Here is a 27,920-nt window from a genome sequence, read left to right as displayed (position 1 = left end):
TCCTCTTTTACTTGGCAACAGTTTAGTCCTGGGAGACCGTCACAGGTGGTAAAGGGCTCCGGCCGGCCTGGAAGTAACTGAGGTATCTTTTTGGCCAGATGAGTATGAGGCCTACTCCTGTTCTTTCTTTACTGTTATAGGACCCTGCTCTCTGGTTTAGCAATGGCCCTCTTGCTGCTGGGACCGGTGGTACGTCCCTCTCCCTGTGTGGTAGACTGCGCAGGCCCTCTCTGGTGCTTCTCTGCTGGAGTCCACACCGGGCCCTGGTGATGCAGCTGTACCTTCGGGCTGTTTATGGGCCAGGTGCTTGTGTGACGCCCTGGGCAAGCCAGGAGTCACAGGTCATTACACCACCACACCCTACACCCCAGCTAGGCACATCAGCTAACCCAAAAATCCTTGTTGCCTTCCTCCAGGAGCTGGTGTTCACACCAGGGGGTGGGCCATGCGGTTGACTCCGCCCACCGAGGAGTTCACAGCCCTGGAGGCGGGAAGAACCAGCAGTTTAGCTCAGGGGGAGCTTGAGTGAGGAGCTAAGTGAAGGAGTAAACAGTGAAGTGTAAAGAAAGTGAAAAGTGACAGAAGTAAAGCCTGAAGTTGGTCCGGGTGTGTGCCCCGGGCCGGGAGACAGCAAGGTCAGCAGACGGCGGTGATTGTCCGCAGGGGTGACTGCTCGGAGGTTACTGGAAGGACCGCGGATGGGTGGTGACCCGGCGGTCTGGAGCAGTGTACAAAGGACAGTCAGCACCAGGGCAGGGGCCTCTCGGATCCCGGCAAGGCTAGGAGTCGCCATAATTTGCCAAATCCGTCAGTGAAGGGGACGACTGTCTCCAAACAACCAAGTCCCGATTGAAGGCAACAGCCCAACCATTAAAGCAGAGACACCGCCACCGCCTGGGCACCAGTTTCTGAGGGCCAGCGCCTGCGGGCAAAGAGTAGAGCTCCTCCGGTCCAGCTTGAAGCCGGGGAGCGGGTTACCGGTGGGAACCCATCGCTACCAACACAGAAGCATTAGGTGCAGGAAAAGGGACATCACCGTCACCTACTGGGGAAATCAAGTGCAGCCGTCCGTGGGAACCGTCTTTCCAGCCGTGTGGTTTACCGAGAACTGTGTCACCGTCTCAGGCTGAGTGAGTACCACAGTGCCGCAAGGCACAGCGCTGCCCCCGCGTCCCTGCACCCACCAGGCCCTGCATCTCCCACCTCACTGCTGGGCCCCGGGCTCACCAACCCCTACCCACGGAGGGGCAACACAACAACCTGCTGCTTTACACCATCACTCCCGGGATCCCCATACAGAGCAGCGGTGGTGTCAACAACTCACCACAACCGTGGGTGGCGTCACGGACAATAGTCTATCTCCCAAAACCCAATCCCCTTTCACTCACGGGCGAGGAGCGCCGCTCGAGAACCCCCAGGATCCGGCCCACCGCTCGAGCCACCACTGAGCAGCCGCAGCCGGACCCGAGCAGAGAGGTGAGCGCTGTGCTGACACCCTCCTCCCCGCCCGCGACAACTTGGCGTCACGAACAGGATCTTACCGCTCTGCCGTTGGGTAGAGGTGCGCCTTGTGACCGCCGGAGGTATCCGGCTGAAAAATTTCGGAAGTCGCCATCTTTGGCGCGAAAAGTTCCCGCTCGAGCGTCTTCTCGAGTAGCAGAGGCGCGAAGGCCAAAACTCCGCCCCAATAGAGGAGGGGCCGGAGAGAAGATAAGGGGGACGCGATGGCGGCTGGCTGCATGTGAGAGCAGCTATAAAAGCAGGGACGCCAGGACTCTGCAGACATCTAGTTCCTGGGAAAGGCCGCCAGCAACATGTGGATGCCGTCCCGCGACACCGTAGCCCCCGTGCCTGGAACCGCGGCGTGGGTGGAGATCCGGACCGCGCAGCTCTACCAACGGCTGCAGGTCAAGATGCAGCTCCTCATGGAGGAGTGGGAGACCGACATGGCGGACGTTATAGCAGCCATGCGGAGACGCGAGGAGGAAGCGGAGGAAGGGAGGGTGAGTGACCCACGCCCCGATGCCCTGGAAGGGCCGGTCATCGCGGCTGCGGGACCCGGTCCAAGCCCTCTCCCCCCGCTGCCTCCCTCGCCACCCGTCCCGGAGGCCGAGACCCCGCCATTAGGCCTGCTACCACCGCAACCGGTAGCAATACCCAGCGTCCCCGCCCAGGCGGGCCGACCTGTAGCCGGAGCCCGTAGTCGACCGGAGGTGTTGCCATGGAAGGCCCCAAATACTGAACCGGAGGCATCCCCTGAAAAGTCCCCCGAGTCGGAGCTCATGACCCGCCCCGAGCTGAAGGCCCAGCAGCGGAAAGCCCCTGTGCCCATCCCCCACACCTCGGCTGAGGTGGCGCCGGGTTGTAGCTGTAAGGCAGCGCCCAAGGCCAAGACACCGCGGGACCTGCCGCCCAGATTCCTGACAGTGGGCAACGTCCAGGAGGTCCCGCGGGGCCCGACCCGTGCGCCGGAGCTCTCAGCAGCGCCATATTGGGATAGGGAGCCGGTACCGCTGGGCCTGGAGATCGGTGAACGGGAGAGGAAGAAGGCCGAGCTGGTGGCCTGAGCGATAAGGGAGAAGGAGAATCTCCGCCAGGCCACGTTCCGTGTCCGGGGCCCGCTGTACGTGGGGCAGGTGAGGCGGTTTGATGTCCGTCGGGGCTATGGGTTTATTTTTGAACCGGGCCTGGAGGCCGAAGTGTTTGTAGCCCGGCGGGATGTGAATGCCCACCTGCCTGAAGAGCATCCCGGCCGTAACCTAATGCCGGGCGACATTGTGCAGTACACCCGGCACTGTGGGGAGAGGGGGTGGTTCGCGCTGGACGCTAAACTAAGGGGCAGCCAGGAGTCCCGAGTGAGCGCCGCGCCCCCTCCCTCGGATGAAGCTGAAGCCGATTATCCGGAGTAAGGGGCAGCGGATGCCCGCTGCAGCAGTCCCCGTTGGGACCACCACTAAGTTGTTCGAAAGTTTGCAAAATGATAAGAGAAAATGATTATTGAAGCTTCACCTGATTTTCTACACTGTGATTGGGAAAACCGGCCGTTGCCGGCATCGTTGTCCCCGTGGGGACCGTTTAAAAAGTTGCATGGAGGACTTTCCATGGACAAGCCCGTGAACTTGCAGGGCAACCACAAACGTTAGTGGCTTGTAAATAAGTTGTTTACCGTTACCGTTTTCCGCATTGCCGCCTCCGGAGAGGCAGGTTGGAGGGAGGGCCCCCAGTAGAGCCGGCTGGGGCCCAGCCACCATAGGAACCGGTGCCTACCCTCTGGAGGGGAAGGACAGATCCCGCTCGGGTAACTTGTGCTGGACTGTGGGTCAAGGGGTGCTGCCTGGGTTTTAGGGGCAGCATCAGGGCCAGGTTGCTTGGGTGGGAGAGAGCGGAAACCGTAATCGTGAACCGTTTTGCAACGTTTAAGTAAAGTGCCTCCCGTTATGGGAAGAAGTAATAAAAATGTAAATATGTTACTGTTTTATACTGTTTATATATTTTTCAGAAAAATAAAACCGGTGTTGGACGGGCAGCCCGCGGACGGTCTGCATTTTGCTAAGGGGGAATGTGACGCCCTGGGCAAGCCAGGGGTCACAGGTCATTACACCACCACACCCTACACCCCAGCTAGGCACATCAGCTAACCCAAAAATCCTTGTTGCCTTCCTCCAGGAGTTGGTGTTCACACCAGGGGGTGGGCCAGGCGGTTGGCTCCGCCCACCGAGGAGTTCACAGCCCTGGAGGCGGGAAGAACCAGCAGTTTAGCTCAGGGGGAGCTTGAGTGAGGAGCTAAGTGAAGGAGTAAACAGTGAAGTGTAAAGAAAGTGAAAAGTGACAGAAGTAAAGCCTGAAGTTGGTCCGGGTGTGTGCCCCGGGCCGGGAGACAGCAAGGTCAGCAGACGGCGGTGATTGTCCGCAGGGGTGACTGCTCGGAGGTTACTGGAAGGACTGCGGACGGGTGGTGACCCGGCGGTCTGGAGCAGTGTACAAAGGACAGTCAGCACCAGGGCAGGGGCCTCTCGGATCCCGGCAAGGCTAGGAGCCGCTATAATTTGCCAAATCCGTCAGTGAAGGGGACGACTGTCTCCAAACAACCAAGTCCCGATTGAAGGCAACAGCCCAACCATTAAAGCAGAGACACCGCCACCGCCAGGGCACCAGTTTCTGAGGGCCAGCGCCTGCGGGCAAAGAGTAGAGCTCCTCCGGTCCAGCTTGAAGCCGGGGAGCGGGTTACCGGTGGGAACCCATCGCTACCAACACAGAAACATTAGGTGCAGGAAAAGGGACATCACCGTCACCTACTGGGGAAAGCAAGTGCAGCTGTCCGTGGGAACCGTCTTTCCAGCCGTGTGGTTTACCGAGAACTGTGTCACCGTCTCAGGCTGAGTGAGTACCACAGTGCCGCAAGGCACAGCGCTGCCCCCGCGTCCCTGCGCCCACCAGGCCCTGCATCTCCCACCTCACCGCTGGGCCCCGGGATCACCAACCCCTACCCACGGAGGGGCAACACAACAACCTGCTGCCTTACACCATCACTCCCGGGATCCCCATACAGAGCAGCGATGGTGTCAACAACTCACCACAACCGTGGGTGGCGTCACGGACAATAGTCTATCTCCCAAAACCCAATCCCCTTTCACTCACGGGTGAGGAGCGCCGCTCGAGAACCCCCGGGATCCGGGCCACCGCTCGAGCCACCACTGAGCAGCCGCAGCCAGACTCGAGCAGAGGGGTGAGCGCTGTGCTGACACCCACCTCCCCGCCCGTGACACTTGCAGCTCTCCTGCCCTTCGGATTCGGCTACCAGGGAGTATTTTAGGCCCTGGTGGCCACAGACTCTGATGTCCGAGTCTCTTCTGTGCCTCTCTGCTCTTCCTGCTTCACTGGGCCAAGCTATTCCAGCTCCAGGCCCCAGTCTGCAGGACAGCACTACTCTGCATCTCCTTTCTCTGCTTTCTCTCTACAGACTAACCACTAACTCCTCCCTCAGGTCAGACTTAAGGAATGCTCCCTGGAACTCCAGGTTCAGAGCTCCCCCTGCTGGCCTGAGGGAGAAACTGCGTTGGATGTTGAACTTACTGGCCAATAGACCTCCCAATTACCTCCAGGCTCAGCATTAACCCTTTGGAGGGGCAATGCCATTGTGGCGACCAGGTCCTGGGGCGCCACACTCCCCCTTAGTTAAACTCAGTACTCCCGGACTGAAGAAACAAAAATAAAATATAACATGTTAACATTTCATCCCTTTATGGGAGCCGCATAAATTAAACGTTACAAACTTAAATAAAACTATATAAGAGTCTAGTGTGGCTCCCTGCCGGGTGTCCAATACACTGCTCCATGGGGGACCCGCCGCGATAAAACCCCCAACGTAGGCTCTGGGCGTGCGTCAGAGCATTGATGACCCCACTCTATGCACGCCGGACGGGTTTTTCTTCAGGGGTGCTGAGCACACTGGTGCTAACTATGAACAATTAAAGTGTTGGCCACTCATAGTCCAGTGACCCAGTTGTCCATATACTCAATCATTTAAATAAAAAGCATTTTATACACAACATTTTAAATAACTATATACATTCTAATAGGTACTTTTCTTTTTACTCTCTATACCTTGGAGGGGGCTGTCCCCGAGTGCTACGTTGGGACCTGCGCAGCCCTGGCGTTTGTCCCTGACTGCTTGGAGTGTCTGCTACCTCAGTGCTACGGGTAGGCCTAATCCTGATAGGTATGCGTGATGATTGCCTACATGGTCTGAGAGTCGCCAAGGGTACGACAGGTTCACCACTGACAGGGGGTTGATCCTCCTGTTCCACTGCTGGCGTGTCATCTTGTGTTGGGGCGGACAGTTCCTTAGGTGGATCTGGAACCTCTTCTGTTTCTGGCTCGACCAACTGCGGGAACATCAAGACTGGTACCACTATAGCATTATTTATTCGGGTCCAAGTTTTGGGGAATTTTCCAAGGATTGTTTGGATCATCTCTTCCTCTTTTTCTTGAATTTGGGGACTTTCTTGTACTTCCTCTACTCCCTTTTGGATTTTGCACTGTTCAGGGCATGCTTTCAGGCGGTCTCTAGAAACTGCTTGATAGGTCCTGCCTTCATCTTTGCTTATGAGACATACTTTACTATTGTCAAAGTTGGAGGGAATAATGGTGTAGGGTTCATTCTCCCACTAATCATCTAATTTATGCGCCCTCCGCTTTTTCTTGAGGACATGTTCTCCAGGTGCTACGGGAGTTGCTGGGGCTGTTTGATTATAGTTCTGTTCTTGTTTCGTTCTTGCTTGGGACAGGCTCTTTTCTACGCATTCCTGGACTTTGCGGTCCTGCTGTTGTCGCTCTGTATCCCAATCTTCTATCTCTTGAACCGCTTCAGGTGACACAGTTCCCATCTCAAAGTCTACAGGTAACTTGCCAGGTCTTGCTCGCATCAAGTAAGCAGGGCTGCAGTTGGTCGAGTTTACTGGGATATGGTTATACAGGTCTACCAGATCTGGTAACTTCTCTGGCCATTGGTTTCTTTCTTCCAGAGGTAGAGTCTTGAGCATATCAATAACCACATGGTTCATCTTCTCGCACAATCCATTGGTTTGGGGGTGGTACGGTGTTGTTCTGATTTTCCTACAGCCGTACATGTTACAGAACTCTTGGAACACTCTACATCGAATGCAGGACCTTGGTCAGTCAGTACCCTTTCGGTATAACCGTGAGGTCGACAAAAGTATGCCTGAAATGCTCTAGCTGCTGTTCTGGCTGTCTGGTCTATCACAGGCACTACTACCAGGAAACAAGAGTAATGGTCCACAATGGTGAGGGCGTACACATAGCCTGACCGGCTTGGTGTTAACGTCACGTGGTCCAGGGCCACCAACTCTAGGGGCTGCTTCGTGACAATTGGCTGTAGGGGAGACCTCTGGCTGGCATCATCCTTCCGCCTCAGGTTACACGGACCACAGTCTCGGCACCACTTCTCGACTGTCTTTCTCATGTGCACCCAGTAGAACCGATCGCGGAGTAGGGTCTCCAACTTCTTCCACCCGAAGTGTCCTGCTTTATCATGGTAAGCTGCTAGGACCATTGGAGCATCCCTCTGTGGGACCACTATCTGCCAGATGAGTTCATTCGTTCGCCAGTTGACATATCTCTTGCATAGCTTGCCTTGGTAGGTGAACAGTCATCCTCTCTCCTTCCACAGCTGCTGGGCTTCTTGTGGAGCGTCTGGACCGAGATGGGTCTCAGCTTGTGCTAGCTTTTCTTTGACCAATCACACGGCTGGGTCACCGTTCTGTGTCTCTTCCCAATTATGGTGAAGTAATGGGTTGACCGAGACCTCGTGCTGGCTCGAGCACTTCTTTCCTACAGCATGCTCACACTGGGAAACACCTTGGTGATGGAAAGCCGGTAACTCTATCTCTTCGAGTTCATCCAGGTCTTCTCCAGACTCGGGTAAATGAGGCATTCTGGACAGCGCATCAGCATTGTTATTCTTCTTGCCAGCCCGGTACTTGATGGTAAAGTCAAAGTTAGACAGCCGGGCCATCCATCGCTGCTCCAACGCACCTAGCTTGGCTGTTGCCAGATGTGTCAACGGATTGTTGTCCGTGAAGATGGTGAACTTGGCCGACGCCAGATAGTGCTTGAAGTGTTCAGTCACTGCCCAAACAATAGCAAGGAACTCCAGCTTGAAGGAACTGTAGTTTTCTTGATTCCTTTCTGTGGGATGAAGCTTCCTACTGGCGTAAGCTATCACCTTCTCTCTGCCTCCCTGCACCTGGGACAGAACTGCTCCCAGTCCCACGTTGCTGGCGTCTGTGTACAGTACAAACGGCTGGCTGTAGTCAGGGTAGGCCAGAATTTCTTCTCCCGTGAGAGCCCCTTTTAGCCGGACAAAAGACGTTTCTATTTGGCTTCCTTTCAAATGGAGGGCTTTGCTTCTTAGCCTTCTTTGGCTGGCCCACCGGGAGATCTTGAAGAGGCGCCGCTATCTTGGTGAAACCATCAATGAACCTTCGGTAGTAGCCCACCAGCCCAAGGAACTGCCGCACCTCCTTTACCGTGGTGGGTCTCGGCCAGTCCTTGATTACTGTGACTCTCTCTGGATCAGGTGCCACACCTTCTGCGCTGACCACATGACCCAGGTACTGTACCTTTGGCTTCAAGAGGTGACATTTGGACGGCTTTATCTTCAGGCCATACTCCGACAAGGACTCAAACACTTCTGCTAAGTGCCTCAGGTGGTCTTCGTAGGTCTTTTAGTAGACTATGACGTCATCCAGGTACAATAGCACGGTTTCAAAGTTGTGATGGCCCAAGCAGCACTCCATCAATCTCTGAAATGACCGTGGGGCGTTGCAGAGCCCGAACGGCATACAATTGAACTCGCAGAGACCCATTGGTGTCGTGAATGCAGTCTTCTCCTTGTCCGCCTCTGCCACGGGAACCTGCCAATACCCACTGGTGAGATCCAGGGTGGAGAAATAATTAGCTGATTTTAAGGCTGTTAGTGACTCTTCTATTCTGGGTAGTGGATAAGCATCTTTATGTGTAATGCGGTTAATTTGTCTGTAATCTACGCACATTCTCATTGTACCATCTTTTTTCTTTACGAGTACTAGTGGAGCTGCCCAGGGGCTACAACTATCTCTGATAACCCCAGCCTCCTTCATTTCCCGTAACATTTCTTTGGCACGCTGATACTGTGCTGGGGGTACAGGGCGGTATCTCTCTTTAATGGGATGATGATCACCCGTGGGGATTTGATGTTTAACCCCTTTTACCTGCCCAAAATCTAGGGGGTGTTTGCTGAAGACTCGTACTCCTGTACCACCCGGTAAACCCCATGCTTTTGGTGTGAGGGGGTGGAGTCGGTACCCACATGTAATTTTTGGCACCAGTCTTCCAGCTGTCCCTTGGAGCCATTGTCTTCCGCCTGGTCGGACGGGATCAAGGGTTCCACTGCTTTGATGGTATTGTTACTGACAGTGTACAGTTTTGCTACAGTGGCGTACCGGGGCAATTTGGCTTCCTCCTCCCCACAATTCAGGACGCGGACGGGCACGCTTCCCTTGCGGACGTCTGCTACTTCCCTGGCTATCAGGACTCCAGGCCTATTTTCTGAATACACAGGGTCCACCAGGGCCTGGTAATCTTGACCCTTGAGGCCTATTGCTGCCCGACACCATATCAACATTTCACTTTTTGGGGGGATTGCAATGGGGAGAGGGTCACTTACCCTTACACTGCCAATTTCTCCTCCGGCCAGCTCTACCTGCTGCCTCCTCATCAGGGCTCTGATCTCCCTCTGTAGGGCACGCTGCTGCCCGGAGCTGGCACTTTCAGACGCCTGCTGCAACAAAATTATCACTTCGGCAAGACAATTTTCCATCACATTTGTACCAATGGTTAGCAGTGGGTTAGATTCTTTGCGATCAATATCTACAATTATCATCCCCTGACATGGCAATTCTACCCGCCCCACTTTAATGGGTACTTCCTTATACCCAATTTGAGGCAAGGGCTGACCATTACTGGCCACAATTGTTAAATCATCATCTGGGCCATGGTCAATGTCTGAATCAGCCCAATATCTTTTGTACAATTTATAAGGGATGGTTGTTACCTGGGACCCCGTATCCAGGAGAGCATTCAAAGGGATCCCATCCAGCACAATAGGACGGATCGGTCGTCCTCCCACATACTTGCTGCGGCTGGGGGTTGAGCCGGGCTTCCTTACACCTGGGGGTTGGCTCCTGGCCCCAGGCTTGGCCCATTTAAAGGACAGTGTCTTGCAATGTGGCCCGCCTGGCTGCAGCGGCGGCAGATCGGTTGTCCAGTTGAATCATACCGGTCTGTGTCTTTTCCTCGGGTCGGCGGAATCCTCCTTTGCCGCATCCACGGGACGTCATCTGGACTGGAGGCCAACTCGATTCTTGCAGGTGATGGGGTCACTTGTAGGGACTGCACTGTTTTTGCGAGGGCAGCCACTGTCTTGGTCAGCTCTTGGACCTGCTGTCTGAGCTCTGCAGTGGGATCTTTATCCAAGGTCTGCGCCTCAGCCCCTGCAGCGGCTCGTGTTGCAGGCACCACCCCTGGGTACGTGATAGCAAGAGGCCGGAGGGGTACTGTGTCATTCGGTGTAGATTCTCTCAGTACTCGGATGGCCTGGTCCTTAAACTTTGCAAAGTCCAGAGCAGGGTTCTGCAGGACCATGATACGCAGCTGTGTCCTGTGGGCGTCTGACAGGAGCCCTTCTATGAACTGCTCAGTTAGGAGCTTGTCTTCTTCACGTACACTCTCTGGGTCCACCTGTTTAATTGCTCTCAGGGCCTCCTGCAAGTTTAAGGCATAGTCCCGTATGCTGTCTGTGGCCCGTTGTTTGCACCCAAAGAATCTCATTTTTATTTCTGCTGCGGTGCGGGTGTCAAAAGTACTCTTTAACTTAGCCAGTATCTGGGTCGCTGTCCCTTTATCTGTGCCAGGCCAGGACTTCACTTCATGCTGGGCCGCGCCGGTTAGCTGCCCCATTAATATGCCCACCTTCTGGCTCTCAGTCAGAGGATACACTCTAAACAAGCTGTGCAGCCTTTCTCTGAAGTCGCTCAGGGTATGTGACTCCCCGGAGTACTGCGGCAGCCATTCTGCTCCTGGAATGTACGGCATTGTGATCGGCATTTCCGGCGCTACAGCGGGGGCTGGGGCGACGGCGACTGGGATTACATTGGCCGGTGCTGCTGCGTCTTGAGCTATCACAGCCACCTGTTCTCCCTCTGAATCAGACATCTTCCTCCCCCTTAGTGGACCTTACCAGGCTCCGCTTTCTTTTCAAATTCCCTTCTGGGTCGCGTGGGGTTAACGACGCTCTGCTCTGATGGTGCGCTCCCTTCGCGCTCTTTTTCGGGCACGCCCCCCTTCTTCCTGCGCTCAGCGAGGCTAATGGCGGCGGCAGTTTTCAAACAGTAACACAGTCTTTTAAGCACAGTTTCTGCAGGCGCACAGTACCCGGTGGGACCGGGCACGAAATCCTGTTCGTGACGCCAAAATTGACTCGCCCACCCCAGGGCTATGGGACACCCGGTGCCGGGCCGGACTAGTCCGGGGGTAGTCAGTGGTGGCTGGGCCCGACTCCGTACCCTGGTGGGGTCAATTAATATGGCTTCATTGGGGTTGATTAAAGTTTGTATTTTCGTGACGCCACCTGTGGTTTGCGGCTATTAAGCCGCCGCTGCTGTATGAGCAGTTGGTGCTCGTGAGCGTCTATGGTGTGATGTTGTGTGAATAATACGGTGCAGGGCCGACAGGCAGTGAAAGAAACAGGCACAAACAGTAGTCTCTTTACCTTCTCCTCTTTTACTTGGCAACAGTTTAGTCCTGGGAGACTGTCACAGGTGGTAGAGGGCTCCGGCCGGCCTGGAAGTAACTGAGGTATCTTTTTGGCCAGATGAGTATGAGGCCTACTCCTGTTCTTTCTTTACTATTATAGGACCCTGCTCTCTGGTTTAGCAATGGCCCTCTTGCTGCTGGGACCGGTGGTACGTCCCTCTCCCTGTGTGGTAGGCTGCGCAGGCCCTCTCTGGTGCTTCTCTGCTGGAGTCCACACCGGGCCCTGGTTTTGCAGCTGTACCTTCAGGCTGTTTATGGGCCAGGTGCTTGCAGCTCTCCTGCCCTTCGGATTCGGCTACCAGGGAGTATTTTAGGCCCTGGTGGCCACAGACTCTGATGTCCGAGTCTCTTCTGTGCCTCTCTGCTCTTCCTGCTTCACTTGGCCAAGCTATTCCAGCTCCAGGCCCCAGTCTGCAGGACAGCACTACTCTGCGTCTGCTTTCTCTGCTTTCTCTCTACAGACTGACCACTAACTCCTCCCTCAGGTCGGACTTAACGAATGCTCCCTGGAACTCCAGGTTCAGAGCTCCCCCTGCTGGCCTGAGGGAGAAACTGCGTTGGATGTTGAACTTACTGGCCAATAGACCTCCCAATTACCTCCAGGCTCAGCATTAACCCTTTGGAGGGCCAATGCCGTTGTGGCGACCAGGTCCTGGGGCGCCACACTTGCACTGTTAGAAACTGCAGAAGAAATCTCATCTTTATCTGTTTCTTGTCAGGAGTCTCAGGACATTGGGTGGTGGTGGGAGTAGGCTTTTAGCCACTATAGGTTCTTGTCCCTACAGAGGGAAGAGAACATAGAGTGGTTAAAACCTCTTCATAATTCTGTCAAGAGGGATGCCCTGAAAATGATTGTGCTACAAAATAATTATATGTAATAAATGAGTGTATTTTTTTTCCTGTAGCTCCAATTTTTAATGATCTACATTTCAAAGGCCTTTAACTATGGGATTAATCTGCAGGTTAATAGTGTTTGAAACCTGCCCGGTGCCTGCACAATGAATCCTTCAGAGTTGCAGTCATGGGAGAGGCACCAGTTCAGGTTCATTCTGTTACGCTCACCGGGGAGCGGCGAGCGTCCGGAGGTGGGCCCACTGGACCGTGCACCGGACTCCCCTGAGAAGGCAAACAACAGCGAACCCCTGTACAGCGATTGTGCGGCGCCTCCCCAGAAGGCCTAAATGCACGGCAGCCAGGAACCGGTGGTAGGAGTCTCTGTACGACCAGGCGTAGCTCGGGTACGACGTCTGCAGCAGGCAGAACACGGGTGTGGTACCGGAGATGTTCACTGCGGGTATGGCCGGTGACGTCCACTGCGGGTATGGCTGGTGACGTCCACTGCGGGTATGGCTGGTGACGTCCACTGCGGGTATGGCTGGTGACGTCCACTGTGGGTATGGCCGGAAGGTACAGACGGCACTACGGTGAGATAGAGTATTAGTAACAGGCAGATAACAAACAGGTAACAGAAGTACAAAGGGGCCTGCACACTAGCAGAGCTCAAGTAGAAGTGTTGCTCGGGCGCCTGCTGCCGGGGGAGGTGAACCTAAATACCTATTAGGTAACAGGTGACCTCTGAGGTCACTTCCAGAAAACGGGGCATACCACTTTAAGAAAGGGGGCGTGGCCTCGCGCGCAGCCTAAAGTCACTTACTGCAATTCTGTGTGAGGATGGGAGCCAGGAAGAGGCTGCAGCAGGCCTGGGAGTAGGAGGAGCGTCTGCAGAGCATGGGACCGGTAAGAGGAAGGCCTTCGCTGCCTGGGACTGGGACCAGGAGTGCACGTGGCAGCCATGCTGGGACTGGGCAGATGTGAGGGAGATCTCCCCCCCGGGGTCTGGTGGGACCAGGCGTTACACAGTCACTACTTTGTGTATAGAGTGCGGCAGCTGTAACCGCACTCCCCTGCACTGACTGACAGCTGCTCAGTAATAGAGAAGGCTGTCAGTCAGTGCGCAGGGTGGGGTTACAGCTGTCGCTCTAGATTCACAAAGCGGTGACTGATCCCTCACCAGTTCCTCCCTCGTGACTGAAACCCGAAATGCTTCCGGGAAGGAATAAAGTTAATTTCCTCCTGGCAGCTGGGTTCAATGTGCAGGGCAGGTCTCAAATAATATTAACCTGCAAATTAACCCCATATCTGAATGTCTGTTTTTACACATGATAAGTTTCCTTTAAAGAAAACAAAGAAAACCTGTTAGCCTATTATAAAGCAGGAGATACTAAACATTGTTATAGTTTTATGGAAAAGATTTAGAATAACTTGTATGTTATGCATTTAAATCCTGGCTCATTGTTGGATAATACTCCAGTAGGCAGGCCAGTCAGAGTATATAGATGAGCAGATCGCTTCACACAGCACCAGTCCAGATGCATATGTGACGCCCTGGACTAGCCAGGTAGTCACATACATAACAACATACACCCCCCTCACCCTAGACAGTTACAACAGTCAGACAAAAACCCTTGTTGCCTCCCTCCAGGGTCTGATGTCCACACCAGGTGGGGCGGAGCCAGGCGGTTGGCCCCACCCACCGAGGAGTTCACAGGCCTGGAGGCGGGAAAACAGTGAGATCAGTTTAGGAGGTGAAAGTGAGAGGAGTAAAACGTCTGTGTGTGCCTGGGTAGGAGCCCAGGCACTGACAGCAAGGTTGGCAGACGGTGGTGGCCGTCTGCAGGAGTTGGTGGAACTCTGCAAAGCCGTAAGGCGTTGGCCCGCCGGTACCAAACCGGGGAACGGAGTGAAGCTATGCACACAGGCAGGGCCATCGGACCCCGACTAGGCTTGGAGCCGCCGTCAATAGTCAAATCCGAGTGTGACAGGAACCCCAGGGGTTCCCCAACAACTAAGACCCGACAGAAGGCAACAGTCCAAACCGTGAGGATATACAGCCACCGCCACAGGCTAGAGATCCAAGGGCCAGCGCCTGCGGACAAAACAGGCTCCTACGACACCTATACGCCGGGGAGCGGACTACCGGTGGGCAACCACAGGAGTCAGAACATTTCTAACAGGTAAATATCTTTATTAATAGTATTGATTTAAAATATAGACACCATATGTCTTCCAGACAACAATAAACAAATACAAAGTGAGTGAAGCTTAGTTGAAAAATAGAAAGGCGTGAGAGAATGAGTAATAGATCAGTGAAAGGTATCGGGTTTCAAAGAACCTAGGCTATATCCCTACATAACCCTTCCTACCAGCGGAGGGTGTCATAATGTTTAGGACCCCCCCCCCCCGCTCCAGATGGCTGGCCCTCACTCTCCCTATTTTCTACTGGCTTGTGTCCACCACCAACAACCAGGTGCAGAGTGTGTATTTAGACAAACTACATGTAATACACAATAGCGTTAAATGTAGGTTTTTTCACTGAATAAATATTCAATCCGAAAACTTGATATTTGTTAGAAGGGAGCGACAGGGTCTGCCACACAGGCTCCTGCAGCTCCTCCCGACGCGTTTCCCCCCCTTCTAACGCAATGAAACGGGGTTCATCAGGGGTACTAAGTAGAAGACACTTAAAAAATGGTTAAAGCCAGTGACTCAATAAGTCTTCTAACCAGGATAGGTGCGACAAGTATTACTGTATCCTTTTTCACAAGATCCCCTATTATTCCATCCGGATAAACGGACTTATAAGAGGGGTTATGTCTTTGGACTTACTGATTTCTCCTCAGTAGACCATGGCCCAGCGGATGTGTATTGGTCTCCAATTTACGTGAAAAGAGAACCCTTTGCAACCAATGTGTCAAGGTAGGGGTTGTTCCAGCCTAATACCTGGAGAATTTTCACCACAAGGTTCCTGATTGTTCCTTGGTGAGCAGGGGTTCAACGGATGTATTATATTCTCCAATTTACATGAAGAGAGAATCCTTTGACACCAATATGTCAGGGTCGGAGTTGTTCCAGCCTGATCCCTGGAGAATTTTCACCACACGGCTCCTGCAAAAGAAAAGATACCATCCGAGGAACACCTATGTAGTAACCTGCTGCAATCAGCAATAAATGATAGACCACCGATAAAAGGGAGAAACGAATATATGCCCAAAGAAGTCCTCTAGACCACTCCACCTGCAAAGACCCTATCCGGGTCCCGAGTGCCGATACACATCTGAAACGCAGGGAGTGAGGCTGGAAATCCAGTATATTGCCTGTATCCTAGTGATGTCGGTGTCTTGGGCATATATTCGTTTCTCCCTTTTATCGGTGGTCTATCATTTATTGCTGAGAATCAAAGGATTCTCTCTTCATGTAAATTGGAGAATATAATACATCCGTTGAACCCCTGCTCACCAAGGAACAATCAGGAACCTTGTGGTGAAAATTCTCCAGGTATTAGGCTGGAACAACCCCTACCTTGACACATTGGTTGCAAAGGGTTCTCTTTTCACGTAAATTGGAGACCAATACACATCCGCTGGGCCATGGTCCACTGAGGAGAAATCAGTAAGTCCAAAGACATAACCCCTCTTATAAGTCCGTTTATCCGGATGGAATAATAGGGGATCTTGTGAAAAAGGATACAGTAATACTTGTCGCACCTATCCTGGACAGAAGACTTATTGAGTCACTGGCTTTAACCATTTTTTAAGTGTCTTCTACTTAGTACCCCTGATGAACCCCCTTTCATTGCGTTAGAAGGGGGGGAAACGCGTCGGGAGGAGCTGCAGGAGCCTGCGTGGCAGACCCTGTCGCTCCCTTCTAACAAATATCAAGTTTTCGGATTGAATATTTATTCAGTGAAAAAACCTACATTTAACGCTATTGTGTATTACATGTAGTTTGTCTAAATACACACTCTGCACCTGGTTGTTGGTGGTGGACACAAGCCAGTAGAAAATAGGGAGAGTGAGGGCCAGCCATCTGGAGCGGGGGGGGGTCCTAAACATTATGACACCCTCCGCTGGTAGGAAGGGTTATGTAGGGATATAGCCTAGGTTCTTTGAAACCCGATACCTTTCACTGATCTATTACTCATTCTCTCACGCCTTTCTATTTTTCAACTAAGCTTCACTCACTTTGTATTTGTTTATTGTTGTCTGGAAGACATATGGTGTCTATATTTTAAATCAATACTATTAATAAAGATATTTATTTTGAGGTTTAGTTTATGTGGTTTTCTGGTCATCCTACCTCAAACTTCTATTATTTTGTGGTTTTACATTTCTAACAGGTGCAGGGAAAGACAGCCACCATCAGCCGTCCGGGGAGAGCACAACAACACTGCAGCCAGCTGCGGGACCCGTCCATCCGGCCGTTTTGGTTTACCAGAGACTCTGTCAGTGATTGTCTGAGTGAGTACACCAGTGCCGTCCGGCAGCGCACCGTGCTGTCCCCGCAACCCTGCACCCCAGCCATCCAGCCTCCCCGTTACACCACCGGGCCCCGGGATCACCAACCCCCCTACCCACGGAGGTGACAACATCCTAGCTGCTCCCTACCATCTCTCCCAGGATCCCCGTTACCAGCAGCGGTGGTGCCATCATCACCACGTCCCATGGGTGGCGTCACGAACTCTCTCCCCAAACAAACCATCCCCTTTTCACTCACGGGTGAGGAGCGCTGCTCGAGTCCCCGGGTCCGGCCCACCGCTCGAGCCACCGAACAGCAGCAGCAAAAGCCCCGGACCCGAGCATGGCGAGCGCGTCCCCTCCGCCCGCGACACATACTTACAGGCCATGAACAGGACCTGCCTGATTTTCCAGATTCCTTAGTGTTTGATTTGCTGGCCTTGGATTATGTCACCTGTATATCATTGAATGCAGTATAATGCCCCCAAAGCCCCTATAAACAGTATAATACGCCCACAATGTATGATGGCCCAACAGTACTCTTCACAAAGTATAATGCCCCAAAAGTCCCTCTATACACAGTATAATAACCCACCTCATATACAATGTTTGATGGCCACCACAGTAGTCGTCACAAAGTAAAAAAAAACAAACAAAGCCCTCAAACGCACAGTATAATGTCCAAACCATAGTCCTCACACATTTCAATGTCCCCAAATCCCCCTATACACATAATAATACCCAAAAAAACTCTTAACCACAGTATAATGCCCCCTACACTGTATGATGTGACTCCAGCTTCCTATGCATGGTATAATGCCCCTCACACTGTATGATAACGAGCCATACAAAGCTGTTCCCTATACACATTTTATTGGTCCCTTATATACAGTATAATGCCTTTTATACACAGAGTACCTGTTGGTGTTCAGAGATCAGCATAGCCCCCCCAAGTGACATCACTTGTGAGGGCAGCTCTGATCTCGGAACGCTGCTCTGATAATGCACCCTGACTGTCTGCTCTGCTATATTGCCGTCAGCACAGAGCACACTGTCATTGTCATTGTCAGATCAGACAATGACAATGCACAAAGACCAGCCCAGCCTCTGCAATGAGCATCACTGATGACACTTTGTTTCAGGGAGGGTACAAAGGTGAGGCCTCCTAATGATGCTTTGTTTGAAATAGCCCAGCATGCATAGGGATGACAAGCAAAGTGTCATAGACAAGAAAGTAGGAAAAAAAATCAATAGCAATAAAAAAAGTAGTTAGTGAACTGTAGGGAATTTTTTTTATATAACCATATTATAAATTAGTTTAGATTACCCTATCAAATACCCAGGAATTTGATTGAAAATTAGTTTAGTCTTCTGACAAACCCTTTAAGAATGAGGAGCCAGAGGCAAGTGCACCCTTGCCCCCCAGTTCGCTACTGGAATCAATGATTTTGAGACTGTGTGGTTGAAGTTCGATGCTCACTGATTGGAGCTGTGTGTGGAAAAGAAACATGACACTGTACCAGAAAGCTCAGAGCTGCAGAACCACAGTCAGTAAATCACCGCTCATAATCTCTGACTGGCTGTCTCTTTTTATTACTGCTCTGATTAATGTGGCCAACAAAACTTACAATTTTACTTTCTCACCTGCTGACGGGCAGGATGTGCAAAGTCATAATAATATGCATGTGTAAGGCTGCTTTCACACTACGTTTTTTTAACAAGCGTCATGAACGTTGTTTTGCTGTAAAAGCGGATCCTGCTTTTACAGCAAAAAACGCATGCTAACGCATTTGTTATTTTGCAGGATCCTGTCACTGGATGTTTTATTGGCGGGCATTGGAGTCATGTGATCGGGAGTGAGGGGAACTAAACGTGCCAGACTGGGAGCCGGCTTCTTACAACTGTGGAGGTTGTAACCAAGGTAAACATCGGGTAACTTGCTTGGATACCCGATATTTATCTTGGTTACGAGCGTCTGTACACGTAACCAACGTAAACATCGGGTAACTAAGAGAAGTGGTTACCCGATATTTACCTTGGTTACGAATGTCCGCAGCTCTCAGGTGGGAGAGAGAGACAGGAGAGGGAGGGGGAGAGACAGAGAGAGAGAGGGAGGAATGAGAGGGTGGAGGGAGAGGGTGAGAGAGGGAGGAGAGAGAGGGACTGATCACGCGAGGCTGCTTTCTGGGCATGCTCAGTAGAGCAAGCAGGATCCTGTCTATCAGCATGCCAGCGTTCACCTGCGTTTGCGTGCAGTATAGTCAGGATCCAGCAATTTGCAGTATTTGGACGCAGCTCAAAAACGCTACAAGTAGCGTTTTTGAAAAATGTTAAAAAACTGCAAGTCGCTGGATCCTCACTATAATGCACGCAAACGCAGGTGAACGCATGTTAACGCGAGTCCATTACAAATGCATTGAAATGAAAACGCATTTGCACTGGATTCGCTTTTGCGTTAAAAAAACGTTCATGACGGATGTTAAAAAAACGTAGTGTGAAAGCAGCCTAAGCCGTTTAACAATTAGTACTGTCCAGGAAGTAAGTAGGCACACTCAGCCTTTGGCTCCTCCTTCTGGACTCCTTCCTCTAGTTCTTGCACACAGTGATGGTCCTACTAAAAGCTAAAAGCTCCCTTTGATGCCGACAAATTGGGGAGATTGGCTGTTATGCCTCCCATTAATTACAGCTACCTGTCATATTCTGCCATTGGGCTGGGTTGAGTCCTCTGTTAGTAATAAAAAGAAAAATCAGACTGCTTCCATTGCTCTACCTCATCTGCTGCAGCAGCAGGCCCACAGACTGCCCTGGCCCCACGGGAATCTGCCTGGTCGGGCAGAATATCAGGCCAGGCCTGGAGTCCAACACTCAATCTGATATTGTATAGGAGCTGAACTGCAGTTCTTGGCAATGTCCACTTCGCAGTGAATGGAGCTGACATTACAATGTACACTGTGTCACACTGACATTACACTCTTTTCCACGTGGCATCGAAAGTAAAAATAGCTGATCACTTGGGGTGCTGGTTGTGTACCCCACTGATTGATGACATATGCTAAGGGTAAAGGCCCTGTCACACACACAGATAAATCTGCAGCAGATCTGTGGTTGCAGTGAAATTGTGGACAATCAGTGCCAGGTTTGTGGCTGTGTACAAATGGAACAATATGTCCATGATTTCACTGCAACCACAGATCTGCCAAAGATTCATCTGTGTGTGACGGGGCCTTAAGTGAACTATACCATAATGCCGAACAATCTCTTTAAGAGAAATCATTTTTATGAAACACCTGTAGGAATTTAATGTGCACCCTCCTCACACCCGTCATATTTACTAGATTTTAACCTACGACTCATATAATCATTCTAATAACAGCATTTACAGTTTTAAAACATTTCTGCTTGAGTCTTTTATTCTAATATTCTATATTTAGTAGGTGAAGGTTTGCCACGTTTACACTCTCCTCACCACCCCAACTCCGCACGCTATCCTACTGAAATTCCCTAATCAAGTTGTCTATCTGCAAGGACACTCCGTAGTTCATTAACTTATTAACTAAACAAACTTGCTTTTGCAGGACTGTATGCACGCACATGACAAATGGGAGAAACATTTAACAACACAATTTAGGAGGACAATATCATTTAAAGTAAAATTCAGAGGGAGGACTATATTAACAATGCCATTTTTAAAGCTGGCTTTAAAGGATCCTTGTAATGCTCACAGCCGACGTAGAGGCGGCAACGGGGATAGTGGACCCACTGGACCACCAGGGGGACCTTGGCTTACCCCTTAGAGGGAGGGGTTTAACAAAGTGCCCACTGCAAGGTGGACACCAGCAGCTGACCTCCAGGACAGGTGATCGACTTGGGCACAGGCAGGATGACTGAGGCAGACTGGATAGGTGGGTACAGATAGGAATGGTGAGTACAGCAGGGACAGATAGGTATAGGAAGGCAGGTACAGCAGGCACTTGAGACAGATAAAGGGATAACAAGGCAGAAGCATAGGACAACTAGCTAGGTAAGAGATTGGAACACTGACTAACTAACTAGAAGCGTTGCGCAGGCACCTCCCCTAATGGGGGCTCAGAGGCATTAATTGGAAGAGAAGGACTGGTGTGCGCATGCGCATCTTAGGTGCACTCCCGGGAACCCTGTGTGGCATATACTGGGCCCAAAGGGAAAGAAAGCAGCATACGTGGATGGCCGGGGGAGGATAAGTTGGCGTCTACAACTCTTAAAGCAACCTTAAAACATTTTTTTCAGTGCTGGAGAGATGTTTTAAATCTAAGTCCCCTACCCCCTTTTTTATACTAACCCATCAGTGGCTTTATCCTTTTACTGACGTCGCTCTGGTCCCAATGTGCCATCTTTTGATTATGACTTCTGACTGGCTGGAAGTCAGATGTTACGTCACAAGTGCTCAATGCAACTCTATGAGAGCTACAAGAAGGCTCTCATAGAGTTGCATTGATTTGTTACCTCCAGCGCTCTCCGTGAAACACTGGAGCAGCCAGCAGGTGACAAATTGCCAGAGACCGACCTGAGCGATGCTGGAAACAGCTGAAGTTGGTGGCATTTGAGTATAAGACTGGGGACAGGAGACTTACATTTAAAGCACCACTCCAGCACTGAAATAAGACAAACATAATGCTGAATTTGAGCTTTAATTAGAAGCCCTCGAGAGTAAAATGTTCATTATTAGGCTAACTCCCAATAATAAATTAGGTACATGCCTTCTATTCTGTGTGCAAAAAAAATAAATAAATAAAATTTATACTATAATTTACGCCAATTCCCTTGTGATAAGCTCACCCATCTAAAAAAGTAAAAAAATGATGTGAGCAGCAGAAAAAAGAATAATTAAGGAGAAAATATGAACTTAATAGTTTGATAAATAAAGTTATATATTAATTCTAACATTTACGTCCATTTATATGTTACTCCCATTATTTTAGTAAGATTTGTCATTTTTTTCTTTTTGTGCAACTTTTTAAAAAGTTGCAATACATAAATCTAGTTCAGACCTATTCACTTAGCTAACTGTCTCACCCACTTTGTAAAACTAGTATATAAACTTTGATAAATTGAATCCAGAGTGATAATTTACTGCTTTGGCTAGATTTGTTCTGTTACTGAAATACATTTCTTTTAATTCTTTATTTCTATTATTCTGCTTATAGTAATAGTCTACTTTTTTCTTCCTTATGTAAATTATATGAGCCATATTGCAATATGAGATTTTACAAAGAATTTGATTTTTAATTTTTCACTAAACGTTTTTTTAATTATTTTCTAGTTTGCGTGTATCAGATCAATTCAGTTTTAGCCACTGTATAATTAGATTACTGTATGACTCTACATTTGTTGCTAAAATTGATACAAGTTGCCTAAAAGAGAAGCGGGGGAAACCTATATTCACAAATCATGTGTAGCGCCCCTGAATACATCAGGGTGCTACAGGGAACTGCATCTTGTTCCCTCAGGATACAGGACCTACCCCCCCCCCCTGGTTCCAAGGTCCCAGAAACCGGTTACACCTCCATCAGCACCTCAAATCCCAATCAACCCCTCACATCATGACCTGTAAGTCACACCAGTGGGTTGGTCTAGCTGGAAAAGGGCCACCTACCTAGGGGTCAGGCAGACTGGTGGGAGGGAAGAAAGGAGTCGAGTGAGAGCCCTCAAGGCGAGAGGAGCTTGGGAGTGTTAGCTCCCGGGGAGCTAGAACGACCGTGGTTGGGTCGCAGACAGTAGTCCGGGACCAGAGGAGTTGGGGACTGGTGGCAGTGACATTGGAAAAGGGTGTGACGGACATAGTCTAAGAGGACTGTCAGCACCAGAAAGCCCAAAAGAACTGACCGGTACTGAGCACGACGGGGTACAGGACCCTAGGTCAGGAGTCGATTCAATGTCCTGGCAATTGACCTGCAGAGGAAGGGGACCTTCAGGGACCTTCCCAGAGAGCTCAGAGACTGAGGGCATCAGTACACCGTGGGGAACAGGGTTTTCCAGAGAAAGCAACCCATTAAAGTCCCAAGTGCCAGCCCTTGGGAGCACATCTTCACTTAAAAACTGAAGAGTTTCAGGCTAGAGGGACCCACACAGACATGAAACTGTGCACGGAGGCAGGCTCCGGATTACTATGTGACACCGGTGGGACTGGGTAACGGGTACTTGGACGGGCTTCCCGCAGCAACACAGAGAATTTGGTTTACCTGCAGCGTGTGTGTCTCCTTTATAATCCTCATCTAGCACCACGACTATCCACAGTGAGTACCCTGGTCCCTTGCACCCTGCTCTCCCAAATAATCATCAACACACCTGAGCCTGGGGCCATCCCTACCTATAGAGGGACTAACATCAGGCTGCTTAACTCCATCTGCACCGGTACTCCATACAGCAGCGGCGGTACTCCCATTACCGCAACCCACAGGTGGAGTCACGAACTTATCCCCTGTAAATACCCCCTTTCACGGATCAAAGTGTCCGCCACGATCCCGGATCCGAGCACCCCGACCAACACCAGGGCTGTACACATGTATAGTTTGCAAAAGTCCTGCATGGACTTATAGTACCAGCTCGTGCAGACGATACGGTAGTATTTTCGGTCGGAGTGTGACTCGACAAAACATCCAACAATACTTGGACCAATGTTATTCTATGGGGCTGTGCTCATGTTAGAATTTTTACTCAGACTGAGTGGTCCAAGGAAAAAAATTGCACCATGCACTATTTGCCTATACAAATCGGATCGCACTTGTCCTTTCAAATGTATGGATCAGTAAAGTAAATTGGACTGCACTCAGATGGCAGAATGGAGACATTTTTTATTACCGTATTATTCTCCACATTAGAAAAAAAAACAATTGGATCAGAGTCGGATCAGCATAATTGGACCGTTTTTCTCAGATCGAGAAAATACATTCTTGACCCAAATCTTAAGGGGTTGTCTGGTGTTGCTCACTTCTGCATCACGAAATGAGCGACGCTGGATTAAGCCACGGCAAAGATGCGAGCCTTTGATTGACAAATTTTATACGAGTATACCTGACTTGTTGGATAAGAGTAGTTGTACATTTTCGCAACAATTAGACAAAGCACGAATATTCCAAACACTCATAGATCTTCCATATGAAAGAGATTATCAAAATATGCTATTGCTTTGATACAATTGTGACAATCTGAAAACAGGACCGCACAGAGGATCCATATTTCTGAGATCACTTAGACGACTGGTGTGGGACAAAGCGTGCTAAACAAAAATAGTTTTCTAACAAGGGAAAGCACAAGTTTGTGCATCTGTCTGGAGTCTGTCCTCAGGATATAAGAAGAAATTTCACAGACAGATCAAACCAGAAAGCCATGGAACCCATAGGGTGGAGGGGCGACATGACTAGAGGGAAGGGAAGGAGTGATGGGGTTAATGGAAACAGGAATGGTTTGTTTATAAGGCAGAATAGAGGGATTGGTGGGTAGGAGGAGTTCCCTGGAGGAAGAGGTGGGACAGTTGAGGGGTGTAAGTAAAGGACTTTGACTTACCCCCTCTCTCTTGACTTCCGGATATGGAACGATCTGACTGGAGAGGTTCCTATAAGGTGTCAGGACGTCACCTTCTATTTCTCCATGGAGGAGTGGGAGTATTTAGAAGGACACAAAGATCTGTACAAGGACGTCATAATGGAGGTTCCCCAGCCCCTCACATCACCAGACTTCCGGATATGGAACGATCCGGACGTGCGACAGGATGGCTGCTACCCGGGACCAGCGAATTCATCATGGCAGTGCACGGGCCCCTGGCAGCGCGGTCCCACGCCTTGGCTGCTGGGGGTTAACCTGTTGGCACTTTCCCCTCGCTCCCCTGTCAGCTGCGGGCGGCGTCCCCCCTCCCTCATATCTCAGGTACTTGCCGTGTGCGGGGGGAGCGAGGAGGAGATGTGAGAGCCCCTTCGGGGACCCTCCGCGGTAGGACGTGGGCAGGGCAGTACTCAGCTGCTGCTCCGGCCGCGGGAGGAATCTCCGTCCGGGCCGCGGCAGCCGGGAGGGGGGCGTGGCTTGTCTGCGGCCTATTTCCGGTCCGAGCCGCGGCCTGGATTGCTGGATGCGGCGGCTCCCGGACGGGGAGAGTGCCCGGCGGTGACAGAGGCCAGCTTTACCCCTCGCGGACGGTGGGGGGGGCCGCGGAGCTGCAGCCAGTGGTGGGTCCGGCACCAGGGCAGGCGGGCCTGGGGCGACGGGTGCCCAGGAGGCGTCGGTGAGTGGGGGTGACGGCAGGGGCCCTGCGGTTTCTGCTTGGTCACCCAGATCAGGTTGCAGCTCCCGGCCGCGGCGGTCTCCCCCAGGAGGGGGAGGGCCCAGCGGACAGAGGCTTTCATGGGGCCCAGGAGGGCTGGATGCGGCGGCTCCTGGCCAGGAGAGCGCCCGGCGAGGACGGAGGCCAGCGTTACCCCCCTTCCCCCGTGGGTGGAGGGGGGGTGGCCGGGGGGCTGCAGCCAGCAAGGGGTCCGGCACCAGGGCAGGCGAGCCTGGTGCGACGGATGCCCGGGAGGCGTCGGTACGTGGGGGTGACGGCGGGGACCCTGCGGTCCCCGCCTGGTCACCCAGAGCAGGCGTGCAGCTCCCGGCAGCGGCGGTCTCCCCCAGGGGGGCGAGGACCCGGCGGACGGATGCCTTCTGGGCCCAGGTGGGCAGGAGGCTGGCGGCTCTGGATGGGAGTCTGCTGGCAGCAGGTCGGGCCACAGGTACCCCCTGTCCTTGCAGGCAGCAGGGGGGGTCGGGCCAGAAGATGAGGCCCGCGGTGGCAGCCCGTGGGTCAGGATGGTTTCCGGGGTTGTCGCCGCGGGACAGAAGATGGAGCTTGGAGGATGGTGCCCACGCGGCGTACCAGGAGGACGGCCGTGGTGGTGGCAGCGCTTCGGCGGCGTCTGCATTACATGAGCCAGAGGCGGTCGGCTCCAGCGAGGAGGAGGAGGAAGCAGCGACGGAAGAATCAGACGTCTGGATGGCGTGACTTTTATTCCGGGATACGCCGGGTCGCGGTCGGGTGAGACGGCCGTGGATTCGGCAGGGTTGGGGCGCAGTTGGTGGGGGGGGCGGCTGCGGACACGGCAGCGCCAAGTGGGTTTGTGTTTTGACAAGGTATGGGGTTTACTGCAGTGGTGTATACGGTTGTGGAGAGTGCGCATGCACCGCCGGCGGCATGGACGGGAACGGTGGGTAATAGGCGCAGGTGCGGCAGGCAGAGTGAGGGCGCATGAGGCGGCAGGGGAGCATTTTCGGGCAGAGGCGGCAAGGGCTGTGACAGAGTGAGTGGTGAGGAGCGAAGAGGGGGATGAGGTGGTGCATTGGGCTGACAGTGGTCAAGTGTGAGAGTTATGGGTGCTTCAAAGGCCCGCTGGGGGGGGGCTCACTTGCTGGAGGATGTGAGGGATAAGATTTGAATGGGGGAACGTGTAGCAATAGTTTCGCTGCTCCCCCTGGAACAGTTTCACCTGGATTAGGTTAAGCCAAGTGATTCCAGGAAGGATAAGTAGAGGGAGGGGAGCGCCGGTGGAGGCTCACCCCTCGTACATTTGCAACGTGGCTGCGGGCATTTGCGTTTTTGGCAAGGGTATCGGGGGAAGGAATTGGGTAATTGGTTCGGCATGGTTCGGTTATATGGATCCATTTGGGGTGGCTTGTTTAGGTCATATGGCGGTTTAGTCTGGCTTCAGTACGCCGTGTAATTTCAGCAAGGGAAGGTGTTGCGTGCCAGTATGCGGTAGGAGCATACGGGCACATCCTTATGGCTGCAGTGGATGGCGGCTCCTAGTCAGCCCCCCCCCTTTTGGGGGGTAGTTGGCTGTTCGGGGCGTGGAACCCCGGCGACACGGTCGATGAGGGTTTTTTGGGGGGAATAGAATGATGGGTGGTGCAGATTTGGCGCGGACGGTTGTCTTAAGCATACGTGTTGGGTTGTGGTAAGGAACATAGTAATTCTGCGTCTTTCTATTTATATTGGTGGATCTTTGCCTCCTTATTGGAAGTTTGTGCTGGGCGAGGGGACACCTGGTGGTTGTCAGTGGAAAGAGGGGTCAGGACGTGGCTTTGGGCAGGATGGGTGGGCCATTCGGGGCCCTCCTTGTCATGATTGGGTTTCTCTGTTGGTGGGTAGTGCCGGAAATGAGCTGTATATAGATGTATATATTTCGGCTTGTTCAAAACGTATCTTATCTGGAGGAGTCATCGGTGTATGCCTGCTTGGCTCCAGAATTGTCGGCGGTTTATTATGTGTCGTTGGACAGAGGGTGGGATTTGGTAAAGGCGGTGAGCCGTGGAGCATTGATGGCAAAGGTGGATTTGGAGGCGGCATTTAGGTTGTTACTGGTCCACCCTGCTAGCTAGCAGTTCTGGTGCTGCGGTGGGGAGGGGAGTTATTATTATGCTGATCGGTGGGGGCTAATGGGTTTTGTCCCATTTTATGTTCCGTTGGGGGCGGTTATTTCTTTGTGGAGTGGTTTGTGCGTGGTGTGTCCCAGCTTACACCTCTTATTCATTATAGGTTCATTCTCTTTACATCGGGTTGGCGGGTTGATGATTCGTTGAGGTTGTTTGTTTCATTGCAGATGGTGGTGGATACTCTTTTGGGCCTGTTGGCGCAGGCGAAGACTGAGGGTCCAACGCCAGTGATACAGTTTGTGGGGGATAAAGTTTGATGTTATGGTCAGAGAGGTAGGATTCGTGGGTAATGGTGTGGTCCTATGGGCTGCGATAGAGGCAGTTAGGTCAGCTAAGACGGTGCGGTTTCAGGCGGTGCAGTCTTTGCAGGGGCGGTCGAACCACGGGTGCAGAGTTACGCCGCTGGGGGGCGTGTCTGCTGGACGGCTGGCGATGGCTGCGCCAAGGGTGCAGCCATCGGATCATTTGTGTGTGGTCACGAAGGAGATCAATGACGATCTGATGGTGTAGGAGGTTTTTTCTTACGGCGATTTAGTGGCCGCGGATTGTGGCTGGGTAAGGTAGTGCCTGATGGAACGTAGCTGCGGTACTCGGATGCAGCGGGTCCAGTTGGTTTTCTGGTTGGGCATTGTGGGGTAGCGCTTCCAATCGGTGGTAGTAGTCGGGTTGGGGAGGTTGGCAGTTTTTCCAAGAGGAAGGTGTGCTGTCATTCTGACTATCAGTTGGTGGAGAATTCGATTAATAGTTGGTTTGCTAATCCTGGGGCCAAGGGTGGCGTACTTGCGACAGTTGGTTTCGCAATTGTATGCGTTTAAA

General features: G+C 51.9%; 1 protein-coding gene across 3 annotated transcripts; it reads right to left on the bottom strand.

Moving 5' to 3' along the window:
- LOC142303832 (uncharacterized) lies at positions 1–25,762 on the bottom strand. Of its 3 annotated transcripts, none has more exons than XM_075345607.1 (2): positions 25,552–25,762; positions 1–12,792 (listed from the first exon to the last, which is right to left on the bottom strand). In XM_075345607.1, exon 2 carries the CDS (start codon positions 10,771–10,773, stop codon positions 9,724–9,726), a length of 1,050 nt encoding a protein of 349 aa, XP_075201722.1. In that variant the 5' UTR covers positions 10,774–12,792; positions 25,552–25,762; the 3' UTR covers positions 1–9,723. The 3 variants fall into 3 exon arrangements, with proteins under 3 accessions (XP_075201722.1, XP_075201720.1, XP_075201721.1); XM_075345605.1 differs by lacking the exon at positions 25,552–25,762 and adding an exon at positions 24,210–24,964; XM_075345606.1 differs by lacking the exon at positions 25,552–25,762 and adding an exon at positions 24,578–24,964.
- Between the last annotated feature and the right edge of the window lie 2,158 nt (positions 25,763–27,920).

This window comes from Anomaloglossus baeobatrachus, chromosome 4, assembly GCF_048569485.1.
Source record: "Anomaloglossus baeobatrachus isolate aAnoBae1 chromosome 4, aAnoBae1.hap1, whole genome shotgun sequence".
Classification (NCBI taxonomy): domain Eukaryota; kingdom Metazoa; phylum Chordata; class Amphibia; order Anura; family Aromobatidae; genus Anomaloglossus; species Anomaloglossus baeobatrachus.
The sequence above is the reverse complement of the archived record's forward strand: the minus strand, read 5'-3'. Positions and strand labels throughout refer to the sequence as shown.

Excerpts from the sequence above, each read along its gene's own strand:
- LOC142303832 (XM_075345607.1), bottom strand. The coding sequence starts at position 10,773 with ATGTCTGATTCAGAGGGAGAACAGGTGGCTGTGATAGCTCAAGACGCA.